This window comes from Hippocampus zosterae, chromosome 7 (genome assembly GCF_025434085.1).
Source record: "Hippocampus zosterae strain Florida chromosome 7, ASM2543408v3, whole genome shotgun sequence".
In the NCBI taxonomy this organism is placed as follows: domain Eukaryota; kingdom Metazoa; phylum Chordata; class Actinopteri; order Syngnathiformes; family Syngnathidae; genus Hippocampus; species Hippocampus zosterae.
Genome location: NC_067457.1, coordinates 18,164,544 through 18,187,886, shown reverse-complemented (window position 1 = coordinate 18,187,886; position 23,343 = coordinate 18,164,544). Strand labels below are relative to the sequence as shown.

Sequence of the window (23,343 nt, the reverse complement as noted above, 5' to 3'; positions counted from 1 at the left end):
TAGATCAGCAGCGGCCGCGAAAGGGCTCCTCCATCGCCGGGCCGTCACTCCGTCTTGTAAATCACGTCGTCAATCAAAACTGCGCCACCCCAAAAAAAATAATAATATAAATGCAAGCGATACAAGAAGGGGTCATTAAAATGATCTGCCTTGATTAGTTATACGAATTTCGTTGATGTCATCGAAACGAAGGCCGGCGTACTTTTCCGCGCATCGATTTGCCCGCAGAGAAATATATTATGAAGTGCTCGTTAGCATTTGCCGCTACTGATGTCTGACAGAGCTAACAAATCATCTTGGAGACAATGACATACGCCCGAGCGGCCAGGAGAACAAAATGCTCGCGACTAAATCCTCATACGCACATATTGACACGACGACTATATAAAGGGGTTACAAATTCCGTAACGTCAACACTATGTTTTGTGTCAAAAAGACGTCAATTTATTTCTTGACTTCTTTCCTGATTTTAGTTAAAAAAAAAAAAAAAAAATTTAATATCGGCTTTTATCCACAAACATCACCCCAACTTGTCATTGATCAAGATTAGTTCGAAATCCCTCGACTTAAGCGGAAAATGTACTTATGTATGAAATGTGCTCCAACGTGCTATTATGCTATGTTATGCTAGGCTAACAATATTTGCGGGATCTCAAAGAAAAACTGCGTGAAAAAGTGTATTTAGAAGTAATTACTTGGAATGAATGTATTTTTTTTTGTTTGCCTTATATTTTCAAGAAGGGTTTCATACAAAAAGTTTTCAATCGCGATTCAAATGGCATGCCTTTACATCAACACGCTCGCAGAGAACCCGTCAAAGTGATGAACAGAGAAAAATCATACTGTAACTTGATTGCACTGTAAGTCATCGCCATGGAGACAAAGCTAAGCGCTTGCCATTATTAAACTTTTCTTCTGCGAGCGTTTCCGTCGCGATTGCATTAGGAGTTCTGTGGGTGGTCTGTGCCCGAGACTTGAGACGTTGACCACTGGGGAGTTAAATATAGGCCGCGCTTTGAAGATGCTGTTGATTTGTAGGCAGTGTTTGCTGAAGACTATGTCATTGTCTTAGTTAGGGAAAAAATAAATAAAACTACAGCAGCACTACCCTTTCCCTTGTATTCAGCTACGTTCCATGACTACCAAATAAAATCACTTAAATAAAATCTAATCGGGACACATGTAACACATAGTTGTTTCTATTTAAATGGTAAAACTACGTTTAAAAAATATTGACTACATGGACATAAGTCAAACAAAATACCAGTTGTCTTGCTTGTAAAAGTGTGGTACTTATGGTGTGTGGGCTCCCTCTAGTGGTAACATAAAGAATCACTTTGTGTGTGGGCTCCCTCTAGTGGTAACATAAAGAATCACTAAGTGCGATTCAGTTGTATTTAACTTTTTATCAATCCATCCATCCCTTATCTGAGCCACTTATGATGGCCGTGGGCGCGCCGGAGCCTTTCCCAGCAGTCTTCGATCAGTAGATGAGGTACACACCGAAATGCTAGCATACTGCAGATGTTACTTCATTATAAGCTGGGGATGGACCTGCGTTCCGAATTGACCAATCCCATTCACCCGGGTTCAGTCGCAGTCGGCACACGCGCCACCGATTTGTCATGATTCTGTTTGGGACCAACAGGTGGCACTGTCGGGCTCTCCCTGCAGCTGCACACCTGTTGGTCGTTATGCAATTATTGCAGCACAACCACTCGGTGTCATGTCATTCTTTGTGTGTTTGCTACTGTCATGTTTCGGTCATGGTTAGTTTTTGCGTAAGTCACGGTTTTTGTTTGCTACTTTGGATTGGTTTCGTTCTTAGGACTTTGTTTTGCATTTAGTTTTCTGTGCTTTATCAATACACGTCGTCAAGTTCACGATGCTCCTCCCTCCCTGCCTGCTTTTTGGGGTCCACCAGCAGCACCACCTTGCAACGTGACACGTTCGAAGTGCCTCCGGTTAACCCCAAAGTTCAGACTTTGCAGTTGGCTTTTCATAACATGAAGTATCTTCGTTTGAACTCGTCAGAAAACGTGATCCAAAATGAGAGGCAGCAGCGAAATGCGCCATCGGGCTTTTCAGAACTTGGGATAGATCCATCCAACCATCGCCGTCGCGCATCCAAGTGGTCGCTCGCGGGGGGGTGTGGGGGAGGAGTCGCGCGCGCGCGTCTGTGAAAAAAAGAGTTGGGGAGTGCAGAAGATGCGGTCATTTGTTGCATCGGCGGAACGTTTTCAAAGAAGTGACGCAACAAGCTGCGACGCCCACTGATTTGCTCTCCAGACTACAAGAGCGCGTGGAAATAAATGATGACACGCGCGGTGAACTCGCTCCCCACTTTGCTTCTCTTATTCGCGACGATCAGACGCTCGTTCTTTTCGTTGATTTATTAGTGTCTAATGGTGGAAAGGGGAGGGCGAGTTTCGTGAGAGCCCCCCGCCCCCCCACACCCAGAGTGCCACGGTTGTCACGCGCGCACACGGGGCGCGAGCCTATGTCTTTTTTTTACGCATATGATTTGTCAACACACGACCGCGCGTGGAAGCTCCTCTCCCCTCTCCGTGGAACCTGTTGTCATTCGGCGCGCGCGGAATGTTCGAATCCCGCCACAAGTTGGCACTCCGCGGCTTCGTTTGACCCACTCGGCACATTCTGTCGGGATGCTAGCTCGGAGATTTTGGGGATAAAAACAATCGTGAGCGATTGTTCTCCTGCTGTCTTTTTTCTTTTTCCTGCGTGAAGAATGTCCGCGTGAAAAAAAAAAAAAAGGCAACCCCCAAAAAGTGAGTGCACGCTGGAGGATGTTGCGGCTGAAACTTAAGGATGCTTCCACGGGCTCTGCGCGCGAATATTAAGAGGTCCAGGTCCAGATGATGCGCCGCACGGTGTCGGCGGAACCCAGCGGGCGGTATTGACAGCAGTACGTTGATGGCACTGCGCACCGGGAGGACTTGGTTCGGACGGGTCTTGCGCAGGGTCTCGCGGCTGCAGTGCTCCTGGTCCAGGCGCTCCAGCAGTCTTTTGTGTCTTTCCGCCAACCAGGAGCACGATCCGGGCTTCCCGTCCCGCCGGCCCAGCCCCGTCCACCGTCATCGGAGCGCGCCCCTCCGCGCGTCCTCCGCCGCAGCCACCTCCGGGCGCGGTGCACTCGGCTCCTTCCCTTCTCGTCGCACCATCCCGGGGAACACGAGGGGACATGAGCCCCTCACTCGCCGGCTCCTCGTGGCCATGAAGCGGCAAAACGTGCGGACCTTATCCCTGATCGTTTGCACGTTCACCTACCTGCTGGTGGGAGCCGCCGTCTTCGACGCCCTGGAGTCCGACTTTGAGATGAGGGAGAAGGAGCAGCTGGAAGCTGAGGAGAGGCGCCTTCAGGGGAAGTACAACATCAGCGAGGACGACTACCGCAAGCTGGAGACCATCATCATGGAGGCCGAGCCCCACAGAGCCGGGGTGCAGTGGAAATTCGCCGGATCCTTTTACTTTGCCATCACGGTCATCACTACCATCGGTAAGTGACCAAACTGAATTTCACAATACAATATGTCAATTCTAAAGTTTTTTTTGTTTTTTTTACGCACGTTCATTGACTTTGCATTGATCATTACGCCGTCAGGTGTTTTGTAATTAGTTTCGGTGACGTCACACGCGCTGCGTTTCACTCAACTTTTGTACCGCGAGTACGCGGTCGCGGTGCGTATTTTACAAGTTGTGATTCGTTCCGTTTATTTTTCGGGCTGTTTTTTTTACAAGTTGTGTAGACGATTAGGGCAAGAATTACGCTTCATAATTAAGCAGCAACGCAACAGCCAATGTACTGTAATTCGTGCGTGACCCTCCCCCCGCACTAAGAGGTGTTTCTAATATTTTGATGGTTGAGACGCATAAGATGGGGCAGCGTGATGCAGTGCAAACTGACTGTGGTTCCCTGCAACAGTTTGACCCTGGGGGGTCTATTATACGACCAGAAAATGATTTCTTTACGCCGACAAATCATTGCTTTGCAAAAGAATTGTCTCTTTGATTGGCATCATGATGTTCTCCATCTGTATATGTACTCCATACATACCCGCGTGTGTGTGTGTGTGTGTGTGTGTGTGATTATAGAGCGATACAGTAGAGCCTGACTGTGCAGATGTGCCTGATGTTGTCGATTTGAGGGATGACATGACACGTCATGATACCATCAGTTATATCTCCCCCCCCCCCCGCCCCCTTTTATGGCCCCTCTTTGGAGGACACATTAGGAAGAGAGCAACAATAAGGGAAATTATGGATAAACTCGCCCCCCTCCCCCTCCCTCCCTTCCCCTGTAGTGTTTTTATAGTGTGCGTTTATTGTTCACGATTCCCCCTGAAAGGGAACATAAGTCACCTCCGTTTGACACTAATTGCCGCCGCGCATTTGCGTCATGAAGATTTATTTTGAGTTGCCACACGTTTTCGTTTGACACGCCGGCGCGTCTCATCCACAAACGTGTCGTTGGGACTTTAAGACTTGTTGCTTGATTGTCGCTCCAACTTCCTCCCTTATGCCGAGGTGACGGCGCCGCTCCATTACGGGGAGGGAGTCACATGCTGTTATTCAAAGTGAGGGCCGAAGACGCTTAATGCACCGCAGGGCCCTGTCCTCTACTTTTACGCCAGGCAACGCTTAAGAGGGGGGCCGCAGCCGCCGGTCGTGGCCGACGACTCGGCTCGCTGCCGTTTCCAGGCTACGGCTACTGGAGCCACTGTAATATTCATGTTCTTATCAAGCGCCAGTGTGGAAATGAGGACGCCTTTCCCCCAAAGTTCTTCATATTGGCCTCCCGCGATTTGCAGGCTGCCGTGTTTGTTTTGGGCCCCGGACAGCGGATGGAACAATAAGCGTGCGGATGCAAAGCCATAGGACGCTAATTGTTGAAGTTTAGCAGGTGGAATTCGTTCCCTCTCGCCTGATGTACAGCTTCAGCGGTTCAACAGTCTGAGGTCTCCGATGTCATATTTTAGGCTTCATCGTGGCACACAGGTCTGGACTGCAGGCGGGCCACTCTCATCCCCGCACTCTGTGGCTACAAAGCCACGCTGTTGTAAACGCAACTTTCAACGGACTCAACAATATATTCATGAGTCTGCCAAGAGTTGCACGGTCACATTATCTCGTCCGTTTGTTTTTACCTCCCTATTTGGCGTCCTTTTTGACTCGAGTAACCCCAATGGTTACTTTTTCGAAAATGGCTTTTCTAAAGTGCAACTCAACTCATCATGCCGTTGATCCAAAGATGAGCTCAGTATATTGGAAGCAAGCCACCCTAACAGAACAATATCCCTGTAAATAGTTCCGTTTTTGTTGACGTGCTTGAAAGGGGATCTCGGGGCCATTCAGGTCCATTTCCTGCATCGTTTGTAGCGCCGTTAACGATTGCAATCGCGTCTCATTTGATATGCAGGAGACTCCAGCGCCGGTCGTTGTAAAGTGCATCATCGTAACAGCTGCCGCATGTAATTGGATGACGCCTTTTTGATGTGTAGCTCATAAATAAATGTGTGCATGGCGGACAAATGAACTATTTGATTTTTAAACGCAGTCGCATGTTTTTACGCACTGCACAATGAGCTTTTTATTTATTTATTATTATTATTATTATTTTTACACACACACATTTGTACCCCGTTGGTTTCACCTGCAGTCGTTTGGCTTGAAATATCAAATTGAGAAGATTAAAAAAAATAAAATGAAAATCAGCAGCAACTGGAGGTGTTGCCGCCTCAGTCCGTTTGATAAGACGTCGCTCAATATGTGAGTTCCCGTTAGTCATAGCTCTGGAAGGAAAAAAAAAAAAGTCTGACAAAGTAGCTGTCTTGATGATTCTAAAAGCCACAATTTCCCCCCCCCCCCCCCCCCACCTCCCTTTGTTGATCCCCACTGACCTGCAGCTTGACTCTGCTGATTTCAGGGAGTAATTGCGCACAATGCGGCACTTAGCCACGACAGCTGCACCCAAAGTCTAAGAGCGGCCGCGGCTACACAGGCGACGCGTGCCACGTTGCCAGGAGACTATAGCCGTCTCAGCCGAATGGCGGAAATATCAACACGGGCGGATATATGCTGCACTGTACGTGCAACGTGCGTTTAAAAAAAAAAATTGTTTAAATTGAAAGACCATATTCACTGAGCAACCACAACAAAGACCTCAAACACAAAAGCAGACCGTTTTTTTGGTGAACTCTGTAAAATTAGGTGTACTTTTAATTTCTGATTCTCGGTAAAGCTCATCATTTGTATTAGATGTGAACAAATAAACAATTTGGATGGACTCAAACTTTTATAGAATCTCTTTTTTTTTTTCAAGTGGAGAACATTCAAACTGGGCGGCCCGGTAGTCCAGTGGTTAGCATGTCGGCTTCACAGTGCAGAGGTACCGGGTTCGATTGCAGCTCCGGCCTCCCTGTGTGGAGTTTGCATGTTCTCCGCGGGCCTGCGTGGGTTTTCTCCGGGTGCTCCGGTTTCCTCCCACATTCCAAAACATGCGTGGCAGGCTGATTGAACACTCTAAATTGTCCCTAGGTGTGAGTGCGAATGGTTGTTCGTTTCTGTGTGCCCTGCGATTGGCTGGCAACCGATTCAGGGTGTCCCCCGCCTACTGCCCGAAGACGGCTGGGATAGGCTCCCGCGACCCCAGTGAGGATCAAGCGGTTAGGAAGATGAATGAATGAATGAATGAATGAATGAACATTCAAACTCCACAGAGGAAGGCCGGAGCCCAGAATCAAAGCCGGGACCTCTGCACTGTGAGAAACCAGCATGCCGCCCGCTAGCCATTCTGTCAACCGAATGACTCCAAGACAAACCAACCAAAAACCATTTTGCCAGAAAATACCTTCGACAAACATTTGATTTCCATTCGGTCCCTTCACAAGTGTCTGTGTAAAGACTGTCCGCCGCCACCGGACAGTTTTGCAAGTTGCGACCTTCTCCGTACAACTATTTATGACATTCCACGCAATATATCTTCCGTAGCCATACGTTCAGCTGGATTTATTCCGATTTTTTTTTTTCTACCAAAAAAAAAAAAGTGCATGGTAATACTTTAGACGAGTCAGCTTTCCGTGCCCCTCCCGGTGTCACCCCTGAGAGATGTTTCGATGAGAAGGGTCCACTTGACAGCTTCTCACATTTTCAAATAGACAAGGTGGGGCGCGGACCGCTGTGCTCCGAAGGGGCCCAGCGCGGGTCCGGACCCGTCGTCTCCGCAGCGTCCGAATCCCCGCGGTGATCACCGGCACGACGGGGAAACATTCCCATCGATCCGCGCCAAGGCTTCCATCAAGCTCTCGGCAGGCGGCCTTGGCAAAGTGAAAATAATACACTGGCAGGAAAAGTGCGCCAGCACGACATTTTTCAATAAGCAGCCCGTCACGCTACGTGAACAACCGCTTCTGTTCTATGAGGGATGAGAGCGCAAATTGGGAGGGAATATGTTTGGAGGCGACACGCAAACACAATCATCAATTGATTGATGATGATTGATGACTTGAGCAAAAAGAAACCCGAATTAAGTGCATTTTTGTTCGGAATATAGATACGGTCGGTCTTTGGTTTACGACGGAGATCCGTTCCCGCGGCTGCGTCGTAAAAAGATACCGTAAATTAAAAAAAAAAAAAAAAAGAACTTCAGCGGCTGCTGGAGGTGTCGCCGCCTCAGTCCTTTCTCACAAGTCACAATTTTAATCAATATTGAGATGGAAAAACACAAATTCATATATATCATCAGCTGTGCCATGGGAAATGATCCGTTTTCAATCAATTCAAGTCATATTCACGAGCAACAATAATGTTCATATATCTCGATATATTTAAGTTAAAAAGTCCTTCCTGGAACTCAAAGCATTTTGTTGTTCCGCACAGAATGTTGGACCAAGTATCCAGATGTGATGTCGGCCATGTTTGAAGTCCCCCAGAGAGCAATTATCTCATTGAGGGTGAGCTAGCCTCGCGGGCATCCTGCTGTCCACGGACCACTGTTTGGGATGCTTTTTTTTTTGGAGGGGGGGGGGTTGAATAAATTATGATATTGCCCAACAATGGAGAAAAAGTCTAAAAAAACTTGTGTTACATAAGTCAGGCCTTGGCTGAGATCCGTATCTCGATGGAACGCTCTTATTTGCGAGGTAAACTTAGCAAAACTTCAACAACTCCTCTTTTTCGTCTCCATGTTCCCCCCCCCCCCCCTGCAATCTTAGCCACTTATTTCCGCTTTTATTCCAGAAGGGAACGATAGTCGCTAAGATGGACTGTTTGGGCTCGATTGACGGTCTAACGTCTCTGTGACGTGTCCAGGGTCATACGTTAGCCGCTGACTTTAGCGCTCGAGTCGTCGCTCGTAGCACAGCACAACGCGGTCGGAGGATAAAGTGCCTCGTGGAGATGTTATCAACGATCGCTCAAGCCATTAAAACATAAACACAATCATGTGCTCGAAAGCACGAGCGTCACCTGGAGAGGTGGCCTCGCATGTATTGAATTGGAAGCGACTTGATATCTGTCCCTGGTATACATCACGTCGCCCCGGGCTGAGCACAACCAGGCGGGCATCGACTGTGACGAATAAAAAGCAGCTTTCGCAAATAGACGGAAAGAAAACAGGCTCAACAGGATGAATGACTGGCCTATTGTGTTGTTGTTCCAAGGGTGCTAGCTTAAAACAAACGCCGGTTTCGGAAAACTATTGTATTTAATGGTACCTTTTAAGATGTTGAGAGTTGTCATTTTTAAGCTTTGCTTTGATTTGAAATACATACTTAGAATCTTGGATCAATTTTCTTTTTTTCAGCATGCTGCTGCGTACTTGTCGTTAATGTTGCGGCTTGTTGTCACTTCTTTTCCGAAACGTCAAAATATATTTGCGAAGGTTCGAACAAAGAGAATTTGTCGCTAACTTCCTGACCGTATGTTATCTGTGATCATCCCTGTCCTCGGGACCAGCACGTCATGCTGTTGTTTTCATTGGATAAATAATGTCCATAAACTCCACATTAGCTATTGCCGAGTTGTACGAAGAAATGCTAACAATCCAACATGGTCCGATGTTGGATTTGGAAATATGTCCTCTGTATGTTGGATATCATCTGCTCACTTTTTGCAAAACCGGCAGCCTGAGAGCCTGTCATAGATGTGATCCATGTTTATTTAGGGTAGCTACACAACTAGCTAACTAACTTAGTGGCTCACTCGGCACTAAATCGGAGATGTGACTGGTTTGGTTTTTTTTTTTTTCGATGTGTGGCCCACGATTGACCGGCGACCAGTTCTAGATGTACCCCGCCCAAAATCAGCTGGGATTGGCTTCTGCTTACCCGGAAGTCTGAGGACTGGAAGTGCTATCAAAAATGGATTGCTGGATTACTGTGGTGTTGTTGTTTTGGCGCCATCCAGTGGCATCTGAGTGGCAGTACAATACAATACAATACATGCTGATTTCTATAGCGCTTTCACAACAGCGGCAGCTTTAATATAGCGCTTAACAAAACAGTTAAAGTAAAATAATAAACACAACGCATAACATAAAAGACGGACAGTCGTGCAGTCCGAACCACTTTAAACAATGAAGTGAGTTGAGGAGCTTCAATTAGACAAAACTAATCCTTTCCAACCATCGTACGGTGTCTTTTGGCATTTTAAAGTACAGGGAAGGGCTCAGCCCCCCCCTCCCCCCCCGACCCCCTGCCAGTCGGGGGAACACTATGCATGATATCGGTGATGATTACGTGGCCCGCATGACTCCACCGGACCACCTGCTGCTAATTCTCTCCTGCTGGACGCTGACAATTATCTTGCCCATGAAGCCCTTGCGCTGTAATGCGCTCCCACGCAGTCGTCTTCTCACAAGCACTTGATTCCGTGGGAGTGTGTGTGTGTGTGTGTGTGTGTGTGTGTGTAGCTCCGAGTTATCGGCGCACAACAGCAGCATGAAAATGTGCGTTGGCGGCTCGTGAACAGTGTGTGGTCCGCTCGCTGCGAATTGCAATTTATTTATTTCTTTTGGAAAAGCCACGAGTAGCGTCTCTGTTGCTAAATGCGGCACTCCTCCAGGGCGAAAAACAAAATGCGCAGAAACCGGCACGAGCGTTGACCCGCACAGGTTGTAAACCTGTGAGATGAGCTCCGCGTGCACTTTTTTTTTTCTTTCCCGCTTTTGCTTTTGTCATTATTCATAATGTCTGACAAAGGGGTATTTGGTTAGTTGGGTCGTGTATGTTTTATATTTAGAGACTCTACATGCGGTGCGTGCTTTGTTCTTCCCATCATTGTTATCTGTTTGAGAATTGAATTGTTGTCATTTTCCTGAAAATAGTATGTTAGAAAAAAGTGAAGGGAATTTTGTATTTATTCTTGTTCTTTCAAAGTCATAAAATTGGTATACAAGTTGGTGTCTACTCTGACGTCGCCAACTACTGGCCTGGTCTGCAAATTACACCTTTTTCCTTTTTTTTTTCTTCTTTTTTTTCCCCTGTTGTGTGAATGGTTTAGGTTTGGTGAATTACATTTTTCCGGGGGAAAGTGTCGAGTTTTCGCCCGACTGAGGTGAAAGCTGTTCTGAGTGTGACTGCGCCGACGGGGCAAGATCACATCAGGCCAAGTGGTGTCACTTTTTCAGAGGAAGTAGATTTCAGAGCGGGAACGGGCCGGCCTAGTGCCTGTTGCTTAGCAGCGCCGGCTTGGCCGTAATTCCTGACACAGGCCGAGGCGCTTCATTAGGTGCGGGAGCCTATAGTGCGGGCGAAGGGTGACCCCGGGGACGCAGGCGAGTGAGCTGCATCGGCGCATGCTTTGAAATCTTTGTTGGGAAGATTAAAACTCAGTTGCGGGTTACAGATGAGGCAAACGCTTTTACTCGACGCAGGAGATTGATTGAGATAAATTGCCTGATGACGCATTGTTAATTATTGAAGTGGTACCTTGACTTACAAGTTTCATTCGTTCTGTGACCAATCTCACTGGGGAAATGAATTTAGTGAACGTGTCAAGCCCGTCGTCCCACCGTACGATGACACCTTTAATTTACAAACAGATTTTCATTTCAACTTTGCTTGATTTGTCCGAGATCCAAGCGCAGACTTGGCGGACTATAAAAAAATGTACAGTTGCGGCTTGGCTTGAGGGCGCGCGACCTTTGGACTACGCGGGTCACGGTGGTCCACCGGCAGCCTTCTGCCAAGACACCCAATGGCTTTTTGGAAAGTGACAAGCTGTCGCTGTCACGCGGCAAACGCCGGCAAGGATGTGCGCATCGTCGTGACAGCTCCTGGCGTTGTTTGGCGGCGGGCTCGGCGTGCGCGTGTCGCCGCATGCATCTGTTGCCTCCTCGTGTTTATGGCTGCGGGCCTTCTTTTTTTTTTTTTTCCTTCCTACTGAATCCTTCAATCATTTATGATGATATGAACGTGTGGTGTCAGGAATGAACGGATATTTAACGGTAAAATATCATTGTTATCATTGAACGTGAATCTTTAAATGCAGACAAAAAAACAAAAAAGTAAATTAAGCACGTTCTTTTTCTAGAATGAATGACTTCTACTTTGGACATCTCTGCTTTTCATGCCGTCCGACTTTTCCGAAGAGGCCAACAATGACATATCCATAGCACGAAGGGAATTCATTCCCGTTCATTTAGCCGCTAATCGCTGGTGCGTGCTCCCCCGACGCTTCCTTTTACAATAACTTAGAGGAGCCTCGTCTAACTTGGGGCCGGATAAGGTGAAATGCGAACATCTGAATGCAGGCGGCGCGCATCGCTATTAGCATTCTTCCGCGGGGTGCTTGAATCTCATACCTGAGATGTCTAACGTTCGAAACACGTACCGCATCTCACTTGTATTTCTTATTTTTCACGCAGCTAAATAGATTTCATAGAATCTCTCCGTATCATGCGGCGCAGTCTACCAAAAACGTATCCCGTTGGGACCGCGTTAGCATCACAACATTTTATTTTACGAAAATTTTTCTCAAACCCCTCTCGATATATTTGGTTTCGATTCATGACGGGGATCGTGTTTTGTTCCTTTCAGCTGCCATTTATTTTAATTCGTGTCAAAAAGGAAATCGCGTTGATGTTTTTGTTCCTGTTTTAACGACAGGATAGAATATTACAGTCGTTGCTTTTGATCTATTTGCATATAAAACTTTACGTGAATCTTTAAATACATTTCTATTGTCTATCCTTCCGTAGAGCTTGTGCTAAAGCGTTTAAGGGCTTGTGGATCCTACAAAGTAACATTTCATGTCACCCAGACAAATCAAACGACAACAACAAAAAATGAATTCTGGGCAAATTCCCTGACAGTTGAGTGCCACGCCACCTTAACTGGCCTGACGGCTTCTCGCCTCAGCGCTCCTCTTGACCTTCATTAAAATGTCAAGGCCCGCAGCAGTGAACACCTCCGGGCTACCTGACAATGTTGGAGGCAGATTAACCCCGCGGATCAAACAAGGAAAAGGGCCTAGTTTAAGCAAATACTCGACACTTGTAGCGTTTATGGCGAGGCTCGCTGTGGGTACTAATTAATGCCAGCCTTGATTATCTTATAAATAATGCAGGACACAACTGAGTGACCAAGGAAAACCAAGAAAAGCCATTTTGGGGTGTGACTTGAATGATTCCCTCAAAAAATATACTCTAATGCTTCATGATTAATTAACTCTAATGATTAATCGATTAATCACTGCATCAGAAGGCTTTCTTCGGGATTCACGCGCGTTTCTCCAATTCTCACTTACGTCAAGTAATTTATAAACTGCCGGCAACGTCATCATTTTTTTTTTTTTTGAGGGGGGGGGGTCATTTTTGGTCTTTCCATAATTGGCCAGTCACAATCCTACAGTCTTGTTCTTACACTTTTCTTGGCTCTACTATTGTGAGAGTTCCATCGTCTTGTCCTATTCTCTTCCACGCAGAGCGCCGGTGTAGTACCTCATTTGTCCGCAGATTTTGTAATGTCCCGAGTCAAATTGATTTGAAAAATAATCCAGTCACAAAGAGCCCGAAAGCAACCGATTTGCCCCGTTCTCGCCTTTTCTAGCCTTCGGCGACTGAGGTTTAAAAGGCTTCTCTGCAGCAATAGGTGTGCGCCGCCCCCTTCAGCCATCAAATGCCATGCTACGATGACCCCCCCCCCCCCCCCTGTAGGCCAATTATCTCCACAAAAATAAAAAAAAAATTTTTAAACACCTGCGCGTGTGAGCTGTTTTGAGCTGATGAGTTTTGAAAGAGGGGACCGAAAAGCCTCCATCAAGTCGGTTTGCTTTGCCCGCTGGGATGCAAGTTGACCATCGTAGGTGGATTTGTGTTAAGTGGATGTTCTCTCAGACTGATTTTATGGAAGATAACTCGTCATGCAGCAAACATATTGGTACAAACACATGGAGAGGACGGGTCTAGTTTTTGTTTTTTGATGGAATGATTTATTGGCTCACTCATTCTGATTTTCACCAACGTAACTCTTGAATTTGTCAGACTACGGCACTTCCTTGTTCATGGAGGGCAGATGTCAAGTGTTTCCAGTCCGTGGTACCGTCCTAGACAAAGTGGATGAGTGATAAAGGAATATCACCGAAAAAAAAGCGTGCAATGTTGAATGAGCGTCGTCACGATTGATTGCATGTGTAATAGCGGTCATCTCGTAACTCCGCACTGTTAGGTTGTTAAAGAGCTGAACGCGTCTTGTCATTTGTCTTCTCGCCGCTCTGAAATCTACCTTTCCCCTGTTGACGTATTCATTAGGCCGTTGCAATTTGCACGATGAGATAATTGAAAAATGGAGCACATTGTAGCGCCGAGCTACATCGTAATTCGGCCCTTTCATGCCGTGTCACTTCAATTTGAGCATCAATCACTCAAAAATCCAGTGGCGCCGTGGCCGTCGTGCGCAGACGTACGCATGCATACAGGTGGAGGTGTGGGCAGACGCTCCAAAGCGGCCAAACAAGAGTTGAGTCACGCAGTGTCCGAGCAGAGCAAGTGTGGATGTGGTCTTGAACATTGCAGGTGCTCCGTTTCTCACCCGGGCACACCTAACCTTGCGTTATGCACTTGGTCAGTTGATTATGGGATCGATCGACTGCAGCCTTTTTTTCTTGAGTTTGGTTTGACGACCAAAAGCGTCGACAATTCATTTAACTCGTCGACTAGTCGGTATTATTCCTGCAGTTATATTTCTCCCCTCAAAACGGTCTGTGTGGCTCCCGCCGCCCTGTCAGCATTTTCTGTGCTTGAGTTGACGCACATCCGCAGCAGAGTTGATCCGGGCCAGCCGCGATGTCGATGGAAAGGCCACGCCTACTCCTAGCAGCATAACTGCTAAAGCTTTGATGACCGCCCCCACACCCCACCCCAATCCCCATCAATTCTATAGCTGACATCTGACGACGAAGAACAGTCGTCTCGGACTCCGTAAACTGCTTGGCTGTTAAGCTTAGCAGCTAACATTAATGTCAATATGAGTGATCTACTTATAGCTGTAGAGTTGGAACGTGAACGTTAATATGATCTTCAGACCAACAATGACATTTTCAGCTCTTTGCACAGTGTGTACGATTTACAGTATTGGGCCAAATATAAGACTGAAAAAGTGGGGTTTGTCTTGTATTCGGGGTCTAAACATTATACCCATTCACGACGCTAGATGGTGCCAGATATCAATGACGCGAATGCTGAACTTGACTCCCCAGGCCAAAGTGAACCCCTGCCACGAAGAATAAAAATAAAAATAGCGGTAGGAAAGAAAAGAGAAGAAAATAATAGAAGAGATAACAGAAAATGGAGAAACGTAGCGACAATCTGGAGAAATAGTGGCTCGAAGATCAGCCGGGTTCACCGGCAGCCGAGGAGAAGTTATGATGTAATTGACATTTCAAAAACCAGAAGCCATTCATTTACAAATGTCATTGCACTTTAGTTTACATATTGAAATTTTCAGATATTAAGAGTTGAATGAGGCAAAATAACATGCTTTTCCTCACAAATATATTGTTGTAATCATTTGTTTCAGATGTACTGTAATTATTTTCTGCATAAATATTAATTTGGTGTTCAAAAAGTCTTTTTTCAAACTTGAAAAAGAGGGGTTAGTCTTATAATCAGGGCCGTCTTATATTCGGGCCAATCCGGTACGTACTATCAGCAAAATTGTTTTTGTTTTTAGATTATTTTTTTTTATATCAGGTACATCCGCAATTTAACAGACTCATTCATTTATATCCCCGAAATGAAATTATTAATACATATCGGAATGTGATTACTTTTTTTCATGTTTTCTGGAAAAAAAAAGATGTAAGGCAGTTCTTTTAGGGGGCTGACGATATGATTAGTCGACTAATCGCAAATACTGTTGGCAATTAGTCAACTAGCAAAATAATAACAGTAAAAAATAAAACCATAAAAGCAACATTTCAAACATTCATGTGCGGATTTGTGCATGTGGCGGATGCATCGGGCATGTCCTATTTCTCCAAGTTAATCTTCACACCAATGTCTGATGTAACATTAGTGAGTGCCCGGCGCAGATAATGTCACAATTATTTGTCTTCACTTGCCGTCTTTTCTAATTTCATTTCAAAACCATCCCGTGCGTGCGCGCGCGCGTTTTTGTGGCTCTCCACAAACACGAGCGTCACCTGTGCACACACGCAGAGCACAAAAGCACCTGCGTGCGTGGCACAACAAATACGAGCGTTCCCAAGACAACAACGCATCATTGAGTCGTTGCGAGAGCACGAGCCGTCTAAAACACAAGAGTGCTTTGAAGCAACACGGGACCGTGCGGCTTATCGAGTAGATTCAAGGCATGCAAAATCATAACAAACTACTTTTGAACTGCCACGACACCTTTGTAAAAGAAACCATTCAATTTTCTCATCCGCTTATCCTCACGAGGGTCGCGCGCAGGGGGTGCGGGGGGGTTCAGAGAAAAAAAATCCCAGATACATCGAGTCGATTTCCACCCCCCCCCCCCCCCCCCCTTTTTGTTGCGTGACAACATTTGCAAAGGAAGCAGTAAAAGTGATCCTAACGCCAATTTGGGGGGAGTTGTTTGGCGACACTTTTTCTGAACTCTATTATTCTCCTAGCGGCCTGGTAGTCCAGTGGTTAGCACGTCGGCTTCACAGTGCAGAGGTACCGGGTTCGATTCCAGCTCCGGCCTCCCTGTGTGGAGTTTGCATGTTCTCGCCGGGCCTGCGTGGGTTTTCTCCGGGTGCTCCGGTTTCCTCCCACATTCCAAAAATATGCATGGCAGGCTGATTGGACGCTCTAAATTGTCCCTAGGTGTGAGTGTGAGCGCGGATGGTTGTTCGTCTCTGTGTGCCCTGCGATTGGCTGGCAACCGATTCAGGGTGTCCCCCGCCTACTGCCCAAAGACGGCTGGGATGGGCTCCAGCACCCCCCGCGAACCTAGTGAGGATCAAGCGGCTCGGAAGATGAATGAATGGATGGGTATTATTCTCCTAATAGCGCCACGGCGCGAGCCCGTCGTCCGCGGCAGCTGATGTTACCTCATAAGAGACGTTTTAAAAGTGTACATTTGCGATATTAGGGAGGCCGAGAACGTTTGTGAGTCAGCACCTTAAGTTTCATCAGCTAAAAGCGTCACTGGCTCAGCATTAGGCCTTCCCTCTTCCAAACTCATCTACTGCTCCCCAAACTAATTGGATAACCAACCCCCCCACCCCCTCCCTTCCCCACCACCCCCTGCGGCGTCTGCCAGTTGCATCTTTGTTTTTTTTTTTGTCAGCCTGCACCGTCAACAAAAACATCCACCTCACGCTCTTATTTCTTCTTCCCGTCAGGCTACGGCCACGCGGCGCCAGGAACGGACGCGGGGAAGGCCTTCTGCATGTTCTACGCCGTCCTGGGCATCCCCTTGACTCTGGTGATGTTCCAGAGTCTCGGCGAGAGGATGAACACGTTTGTCAAGCACCTGTTGAAGCGCATCAAAAAGTGCTGCGGGATGAGCATCACCGAGGTCTCCATGGAGAACATGGTGACGGTGGGCTTCTTCTCCTGCGTCGGCACGCTGTGCATCGGCGCCGCCGCCTTCTCGCACTACGAGGACTGGAGTTTTTTCCAGTCGTACTACTACTGCTTCATCACGTTGACCACCATCGGCTTCGGGGACTTTGTGGCCCTGCAGAAGAACAGGGCCCTTCAGAGGAAACCCCTCTACGTGGCCTTCAGCTTCATGTACATCCTGGTGGGCCTGACGGTCATCGGGGCTTTCCTTAACTTGGTGGTGCTGCGCTTCCTGACTATGAACAGCGAGGACGAGCGGCGGGACGCCGAGGAGCGGGCCTCGCTGGCGGGAAACCGCAACAGCATGATCATCCACATTCAGGATGAGTCTCTGCAGCGGGGGCGGCGGCGGAGCGGGGGCCGCGAGAGCCGTCGCGACCCGATGAGTGACTTGCGCTCGGTGTGCTCCTGCATGCGCTACCACGCGCGCGACCTGCCGACCCCCACGGGGCTGATGGGAGGACTGGGATGCGCCTTCTCCCAGCAGCTGAACCCGGGCCACTACTATCACTCCATCTCCTACAAGATTGAGGAAATCTCACCCAGCACGCTGAAGAACAGCTTGTACCCGTCACCCAACAGCTCGGTGTCGCCGGGCCTCCACAGCTTCACCGAGAAGCTCCAGCTCATGAGGAGGAGAAAGTCCATCTAGTCTGCCCGCCCTGGCCAAACCTCATCTCAAGCACTTTTCCCCTTTTCTTTCTTGTCTTTTTTTTTTGGACCTGGTGGAGAACACTCATGGGATGCATGAAGCATGGATGTCTATTTTTTCAAGGGATTACGACACACCAACGCTTGATAGACCTTTCCCGATGCACTCTAGAAAGCGCTTCTTTGGTTTCCTACCAAATGACACATACTTGGGGTTGGGGGGGGGGGGATGCTATTTTTCATAAAGGAGGACACTCGTTTCACCGTATCTTGAAGAACCCGTCACGTACATACAAAGGATTGATTTTTCTACAAGCCATCACAAACACAAACGCCGTCGCTAATGTTAGGATGTGTACCGGGCCCGGTATTTTTTTTTTTTTGGTGACATTCCTTTTGTTTGTTGTTAGCAGCTTTGTTTGGAATCCAAAAGATCATGCTGCGGTTACTAATATCACCCTGCGTATATTCTCCTTTCGTTGGAGCGTTAAAGATCATATCTGGCCGGCCGAGCTCGAACGACACCAACGCAAACATCGGAGGCTTTTGTGGCACTTTTTCCCCCAAGGATTCGTTATTGAATTCATCAATTTCAAGTGATCTTGTCATGATGGCTCCTCCGCAAAAGTGGCAGAAATAGCGATTGCAGATTTTTTTTAAAAAAAATGAAATGTCAAGATTTAAATAAAGCATTGAAATAGGCCTTTTTTTTGCAATAGTTTGTAAGGGAGAAATTTTTTCAAGTCATCAACATCAGCATGATCCTTTGGGTTTTTTGTTACGATAGGTTACTTATATCTGGATTAAACGCGTACCTATCGAGCCAGGTGTTTATGTTTCGTTTCACAGTTTTTGCTGAAAAGAATTCTGCTTTACTTGCGCGCATTCTGAGGAGGTCCCACCTGGTCAAACTCACCAACGATGTTTGCTCACAGGTTTCAAGCGATTGCCTTGCTTTTGTTGTTTTGCCTTGCCTCTTTTTTTTTTTTTTTTTTTTTTTTTACAAATGACAAAAGATGTACATAACTCCGTCCTGCTCAAAATCCTTTTACAAGAAAAGACTACTGAGGTGCATCATCTCGCCAGGCCGGGTCTCCTTTGTACATATCTGAGACCATCCGGCCTGTTTTTAAACAACCCGATCTGCCTTTTCTCTCTATCACAGCTGGTCTCTGAACGCATGGTGAAAGCATTTTAACTCTTATCTTGTTTGTTGACCAATTTTAGCTTTTCATAAGCCGCACAAGACTAAAAAGCTCTTTTTTTCTCCCCGTTCCTTGGATTCTGTTATCGCCAATGGAAAACCATATTTATTAAGTTCAAATCCTTATCCATCTTGCCTTGTCTCCTCCAACGGGAGAAGAGCAGCACCATCACTCTACTTTGGATTAAATCTTGATTGGGTCAGGACAAATTTACACGGGCAAGGCAATGGTGTGTGAGATAAACATTGTTTCGTTATGGGAACACGACCTGGCTTATATGTTTGTATCAAGCTTTGGAATAAATATGACAAAAAGAGAGGCATATGTATTTTTTACACAATTGCGTATATGCGTGCCTTGAAGAAACACTTCTAACCGATGACATTAAATTTTATTCAAAGCGAGACTGATTTATAAGAATCATTTGCTAATACTTCCGCAAACAAAAAAAATGTTGAACTAGCGCGGACGTTGAGCGGACCCGCCACGAAGCTCACAAGCTAACCGTTTATCGTTCACACGCTTAACGCTATCTTCAAACATTGTTTTCCATTTCACAACCGGGTTTTTCGATTCTCAGTTATTTGAATTCCTAATTCGCCGTTATCTAACCCAGCGTTAAAAGTTAATCGTTAAAAAACACGGTCAGTCACGTCGTTAGTTTGCAGCAGCGTCACGGTTAACCGTGGTTAGCGTCATGATTTAGAGCCCAATGCATGGCGCAATTCCTCATTTTGTTTATTTCACTTTTCGGACAAAAACACCTTACGGATGAAATTAGACGCAGGTTTTTGATATTTCGTGGGATCCTAAATGTCATCAATTAACCAAGCGCCCTCCCTGGCCCAATCCCCATCCGCCACATATGACTCTTGATTTGCCTGCTGCCGGCCCACGCCACATATATTTCCACTTCTGGCCCTCGGCAGATGGCGCGCACGCACACACACACACACACACACACACACACACACACACACACACACACACACACACACACACCATTGCTGGCATCAGGCTCGCTCTGTTTCCATCCTAAACATTGCAAAGCTGCGAAAAAAACGTGTTTGTTTGCACGTGGCGGCATTGTCCATTCCTCTGTTAGCAACGCCTTCAATGTGCAGCGTTATCCAGGGTTGTTTTACATCCTTTCTGTGATTGAACAAATCATGTGTACTGTGCCCCGATAACAGGAGTCTTGTATGCGGTTACACGGTCATGCCTCAAGTCAACAGCGGCAGAAGAAGAGAAGGCCGAGGGTAAACGAACCTTCTACGTACCGGTAGTTCATTTGAAAGTTTACTTTTCCCTTTCGCACTTTTTGTCATTTGTTCTTTTCAACGGTGTGTGCATGATTCGGTGCGGGTGACTCACTGGGTGGCGTGGCGCAGCTGGGTGAAGCCATAGCACACTTTAATAATAAAACAAACAAATGCTGAGCTTTTCAAAGCCTTCTATTGTCTTCTATTATGGCCGCTACAATGGAGACTCGTGCGGTTTTAATTTTGGGGAATGGAGCTTTCACTAGGTAGCACGGTGAAAAGTGGTTAGCACCTCTGCATGTTCTTCCTGAGCTTGAACGGCTAAAATAGTTTCCTCTGACATTTCAAAAACATGCATGATAGCTTGAATGAAGGTTGTAAATTGCCCATATGTGTGAATGCTTTGTCAATAATGTGCCCTGTGATTGGCTGGCGACCAGTCCAGGGTGTTGTCTGACACTCACCCGCAATCAGCTGTGACAGGCTCCAGCCCACCTCTGGGCCGAATGAAGAAACGCGATATGGAAAATTAATGGATGGAAGGAACACCCGGAACACAAGTCTGTTGAATTTGGTGTTTTTTCTAAGTATAGGTTATGAGATCAGTTTCAGGTCTTTAAAGTAACTCAGTAAGTAGCTCATTAACTAACTAACTAATTGTAACTAAACACTAAAAATGTTGCTCATGTAGTTTACAAAGATATGAAGATGTGATATTTTTGTGTTGAGGGCAAATGGCCTTTTTAGGGAATACATTTGTGTTGAAAACCTGGTCCACATAATGGCTTCCACTTGCGCGTGAAACGTGTTTCCTGGAGCCTTTCACCTTTTCTGCTACAGATATAGCAAGAAATATTCACCGATAACCTCCTAAAGGCCAAAATTAGGAGGGGTTTACCAAGTTTCTATGTTCAAAATAAATTAGCAATGACATTTTGGGACTTGAATGTATTTGTTCTTGAGGATTTTAAGTGTTTGAAGTGCTAATTATAAATATTTTTTTCAAAGACAATTCCCCAAAGATGGCTGCCACTTTTCACCTTGTTAGTGTACCGGTAATTTCATTTCAGTTGGCTAAATTTGGAAATTTCGGAGATTTGGAAATGTCTAAATTCAGTTCTGAACTTATTGCCGAACAAATTAAACTCCAACGTCAGGGCACCGGCGAACTTGTTTCAATAATGCCGTGATATTAGCGGGGATGCTAATATCGTGCTAACAACTATGCGGGTAAACTTAGGCGGCGAGCTAAGTGTTCAGCCGTTCCCGTTTTGTAGTGAACCAAACGATGTTAGTGTTGTGGTTGTGAGAAAAAACAATTTCCTTACTGTTCAGGTCGAAAATACCCAACGGCAGCTTCTTGTTGCTTTATCCACTGGCCCCGCGCAGCTGTTTGTTCAGTAGGTGGTGAAATGAGCATTGGCCCAAACGAGTGTAATTATACCGTACGTCAAGCGGCCAGAGGGCGGCACAATAAGAACACTAGGAGAGGGGTGTTTGGGACTTCCTCGCGCTATAATTTGGCATAGAAAACGACCGCATAAGTGGAGCCAAGTTGCGTTTGAAACGTGATGGAGCTTCGCAATAAGCAGGGGGCTAACATAACACCGGGTTTTCTTTGGCCACTTCTTGTTTAGTAGCAGTGCAGGATTTTCATGAAATATTGATGTCTGTCGGGGAGCTCAACCGCCTGTTTGCCACGAAGCTCATCCACCGTGGAAAGCCGGCGACAGTCCGCTTCCCAAATTCAATAAATGAGCCTGATGAGGGAGGAACGGAGCTAAAATTAAAACCAGCGACTGAGATTGTCGAGGTCGGGTGCGCCGACGCTTTCTGCGGGCAGCGCCGCGTCCAAACGGCAACGTGTGTAAAATGGATTTCTTATTGAGTTGCGCAATGCTGCCAGCCTGGTGGATGTTCTTCATAATGATCACGCTTTGATTAGAATGAGATTCCAGAAGGAATGAAACGGGAGAGAATCGAATCAGTGCATTTCATCAAAATTAATATTGCGTCCGATGCCTGCCGCACTTTAACCCATAACACGTTAAGTAAAGTGTGTGGATCCCATAGAACCTTCTTCTCTTGTCATGTCTCGCAATGACATCATTGGCTAAATCCTGCCCTCTAGTGGCAAAATGAAGCCTGCAAGAACAAACTCAAAAGAGACAAATAAGCCCCACATCTCAACTTGGTGTGCTTCTGAATTTGAATGCTCATCTGTTTACAACGAAATTACTCTGAAGTGGATGACAACGAAATAAATGTGGGTGAGGCGAGCCGGAGGTGCCAGCAGTCATGCGGCTGCAAGTCGGCCACAGTCGCTGGACCTGACGCTCCACCGAAAGAACAAGTTCTTGGTTCTCTAATCTCTGCCGAATAGCAGAATGGTTAAAAAGTTTGCGTCCGCTAACGGTGAGCAATAACTCCAAACTAATGGCACGCTTTCATCTCTTAAAATTCCAATCCAGCGCGGGAACAAGAGGAGGTAAATCGCAAACCTATCCGCATGCATCTCAATGAAACACAATCGAGGGAATTTGCATATACATGCATGTTAATTGTCCGATTTCTGTCCACAGGCTAATCTTAAAACCGGCCTGAAACGGCCTCTTCAAAGTTAACAGGCAGACATTCAAGCAAATGAATCAACTTCTGTATACCTGATTGTCTCATTTGTGTCCGCAGGCCTGCATCGTCATTAAGCGTACCCTAAAACGGCTGACTTCCTCTGCGTCATTTGGGGGCAATAAGCAAAGCCAACAGGGAACAAGTCGACATTTTAAACTCCGATGCGCTTTCTTGTGAGGAGCAGGTTTTTCTTGTGCTCACTCATGTCCACCAGGTGGTGCTGCAGCTCTCCGGAAAACCTGAGCAACCCCAGGCCGTTTCTTCAAGTACTGTACTTGATTCCGACTTTTCCATACTTACCTTGCCAATTTTCTTGGACTCTGACGTCGGCTACAAACTCACAAGAATTTGAAATGAGAAAAGATTTTTTTTGTGTGTGTGCAGGGTCATATTCCGGGACGAACACGCTACAAATATACTGCACCTGCTGGGTTAGTTGGACAAAAAAAATGCTGGTCTTCAATGTTGATGCGCTAACCAAGCTATTGATTTGCTTCAATCTGAGTTTATTCAGGTGTGACTCGAAAAAGCAGATGAATAT

General features: G+C 46.4%; 1 protein-coding gene across 1 annotated transcript; it reads left to right on the top strand.

Moving 5' to 3' along the window:
• Window positions 1-1,743: 1,743 nt before the first annotated feature.
• On the top strand, window positions 1,744-19,225 carry kcnk9 (potassium channel, subfamily K, member 9). The gene is made up of 2 exons (XM_052069860.1): window positions 1,744-3,517; window positions 16,831-19,225. The coding sequence occupies exons 1-2, from the start codon at window positions 2,935-2,937 to the stop codon at window positions 17,703-17,705; spliced, it is 1,458 nt and encodes a 485-aa protein (XP_051925820.1). The 5' UTR covers window positions 1,744-2,934; the 3' UTR covers window positions 17,706-19,225.
• Window positions 19,226-23,343: the final 4,118 nt, after the last annotated feature.

Excerpts from the sequence above, each read along its gene's own strand:
- kcnk9 (XM_052069860.1), top strand. The coding sequence starts at position 2,935 with ATGGCACTGCGCACCGGGAGGACTTGGTTCGGACGGGTCTTGCGCAGG. Across the intron at positions 3,518-16,830 it reads CACGGTCATCACTACCATCG|GCTACGGCCACGCGGCGCCA; the intron begins GTAAGTGACCAA and ends TCTTCCCGTCAG.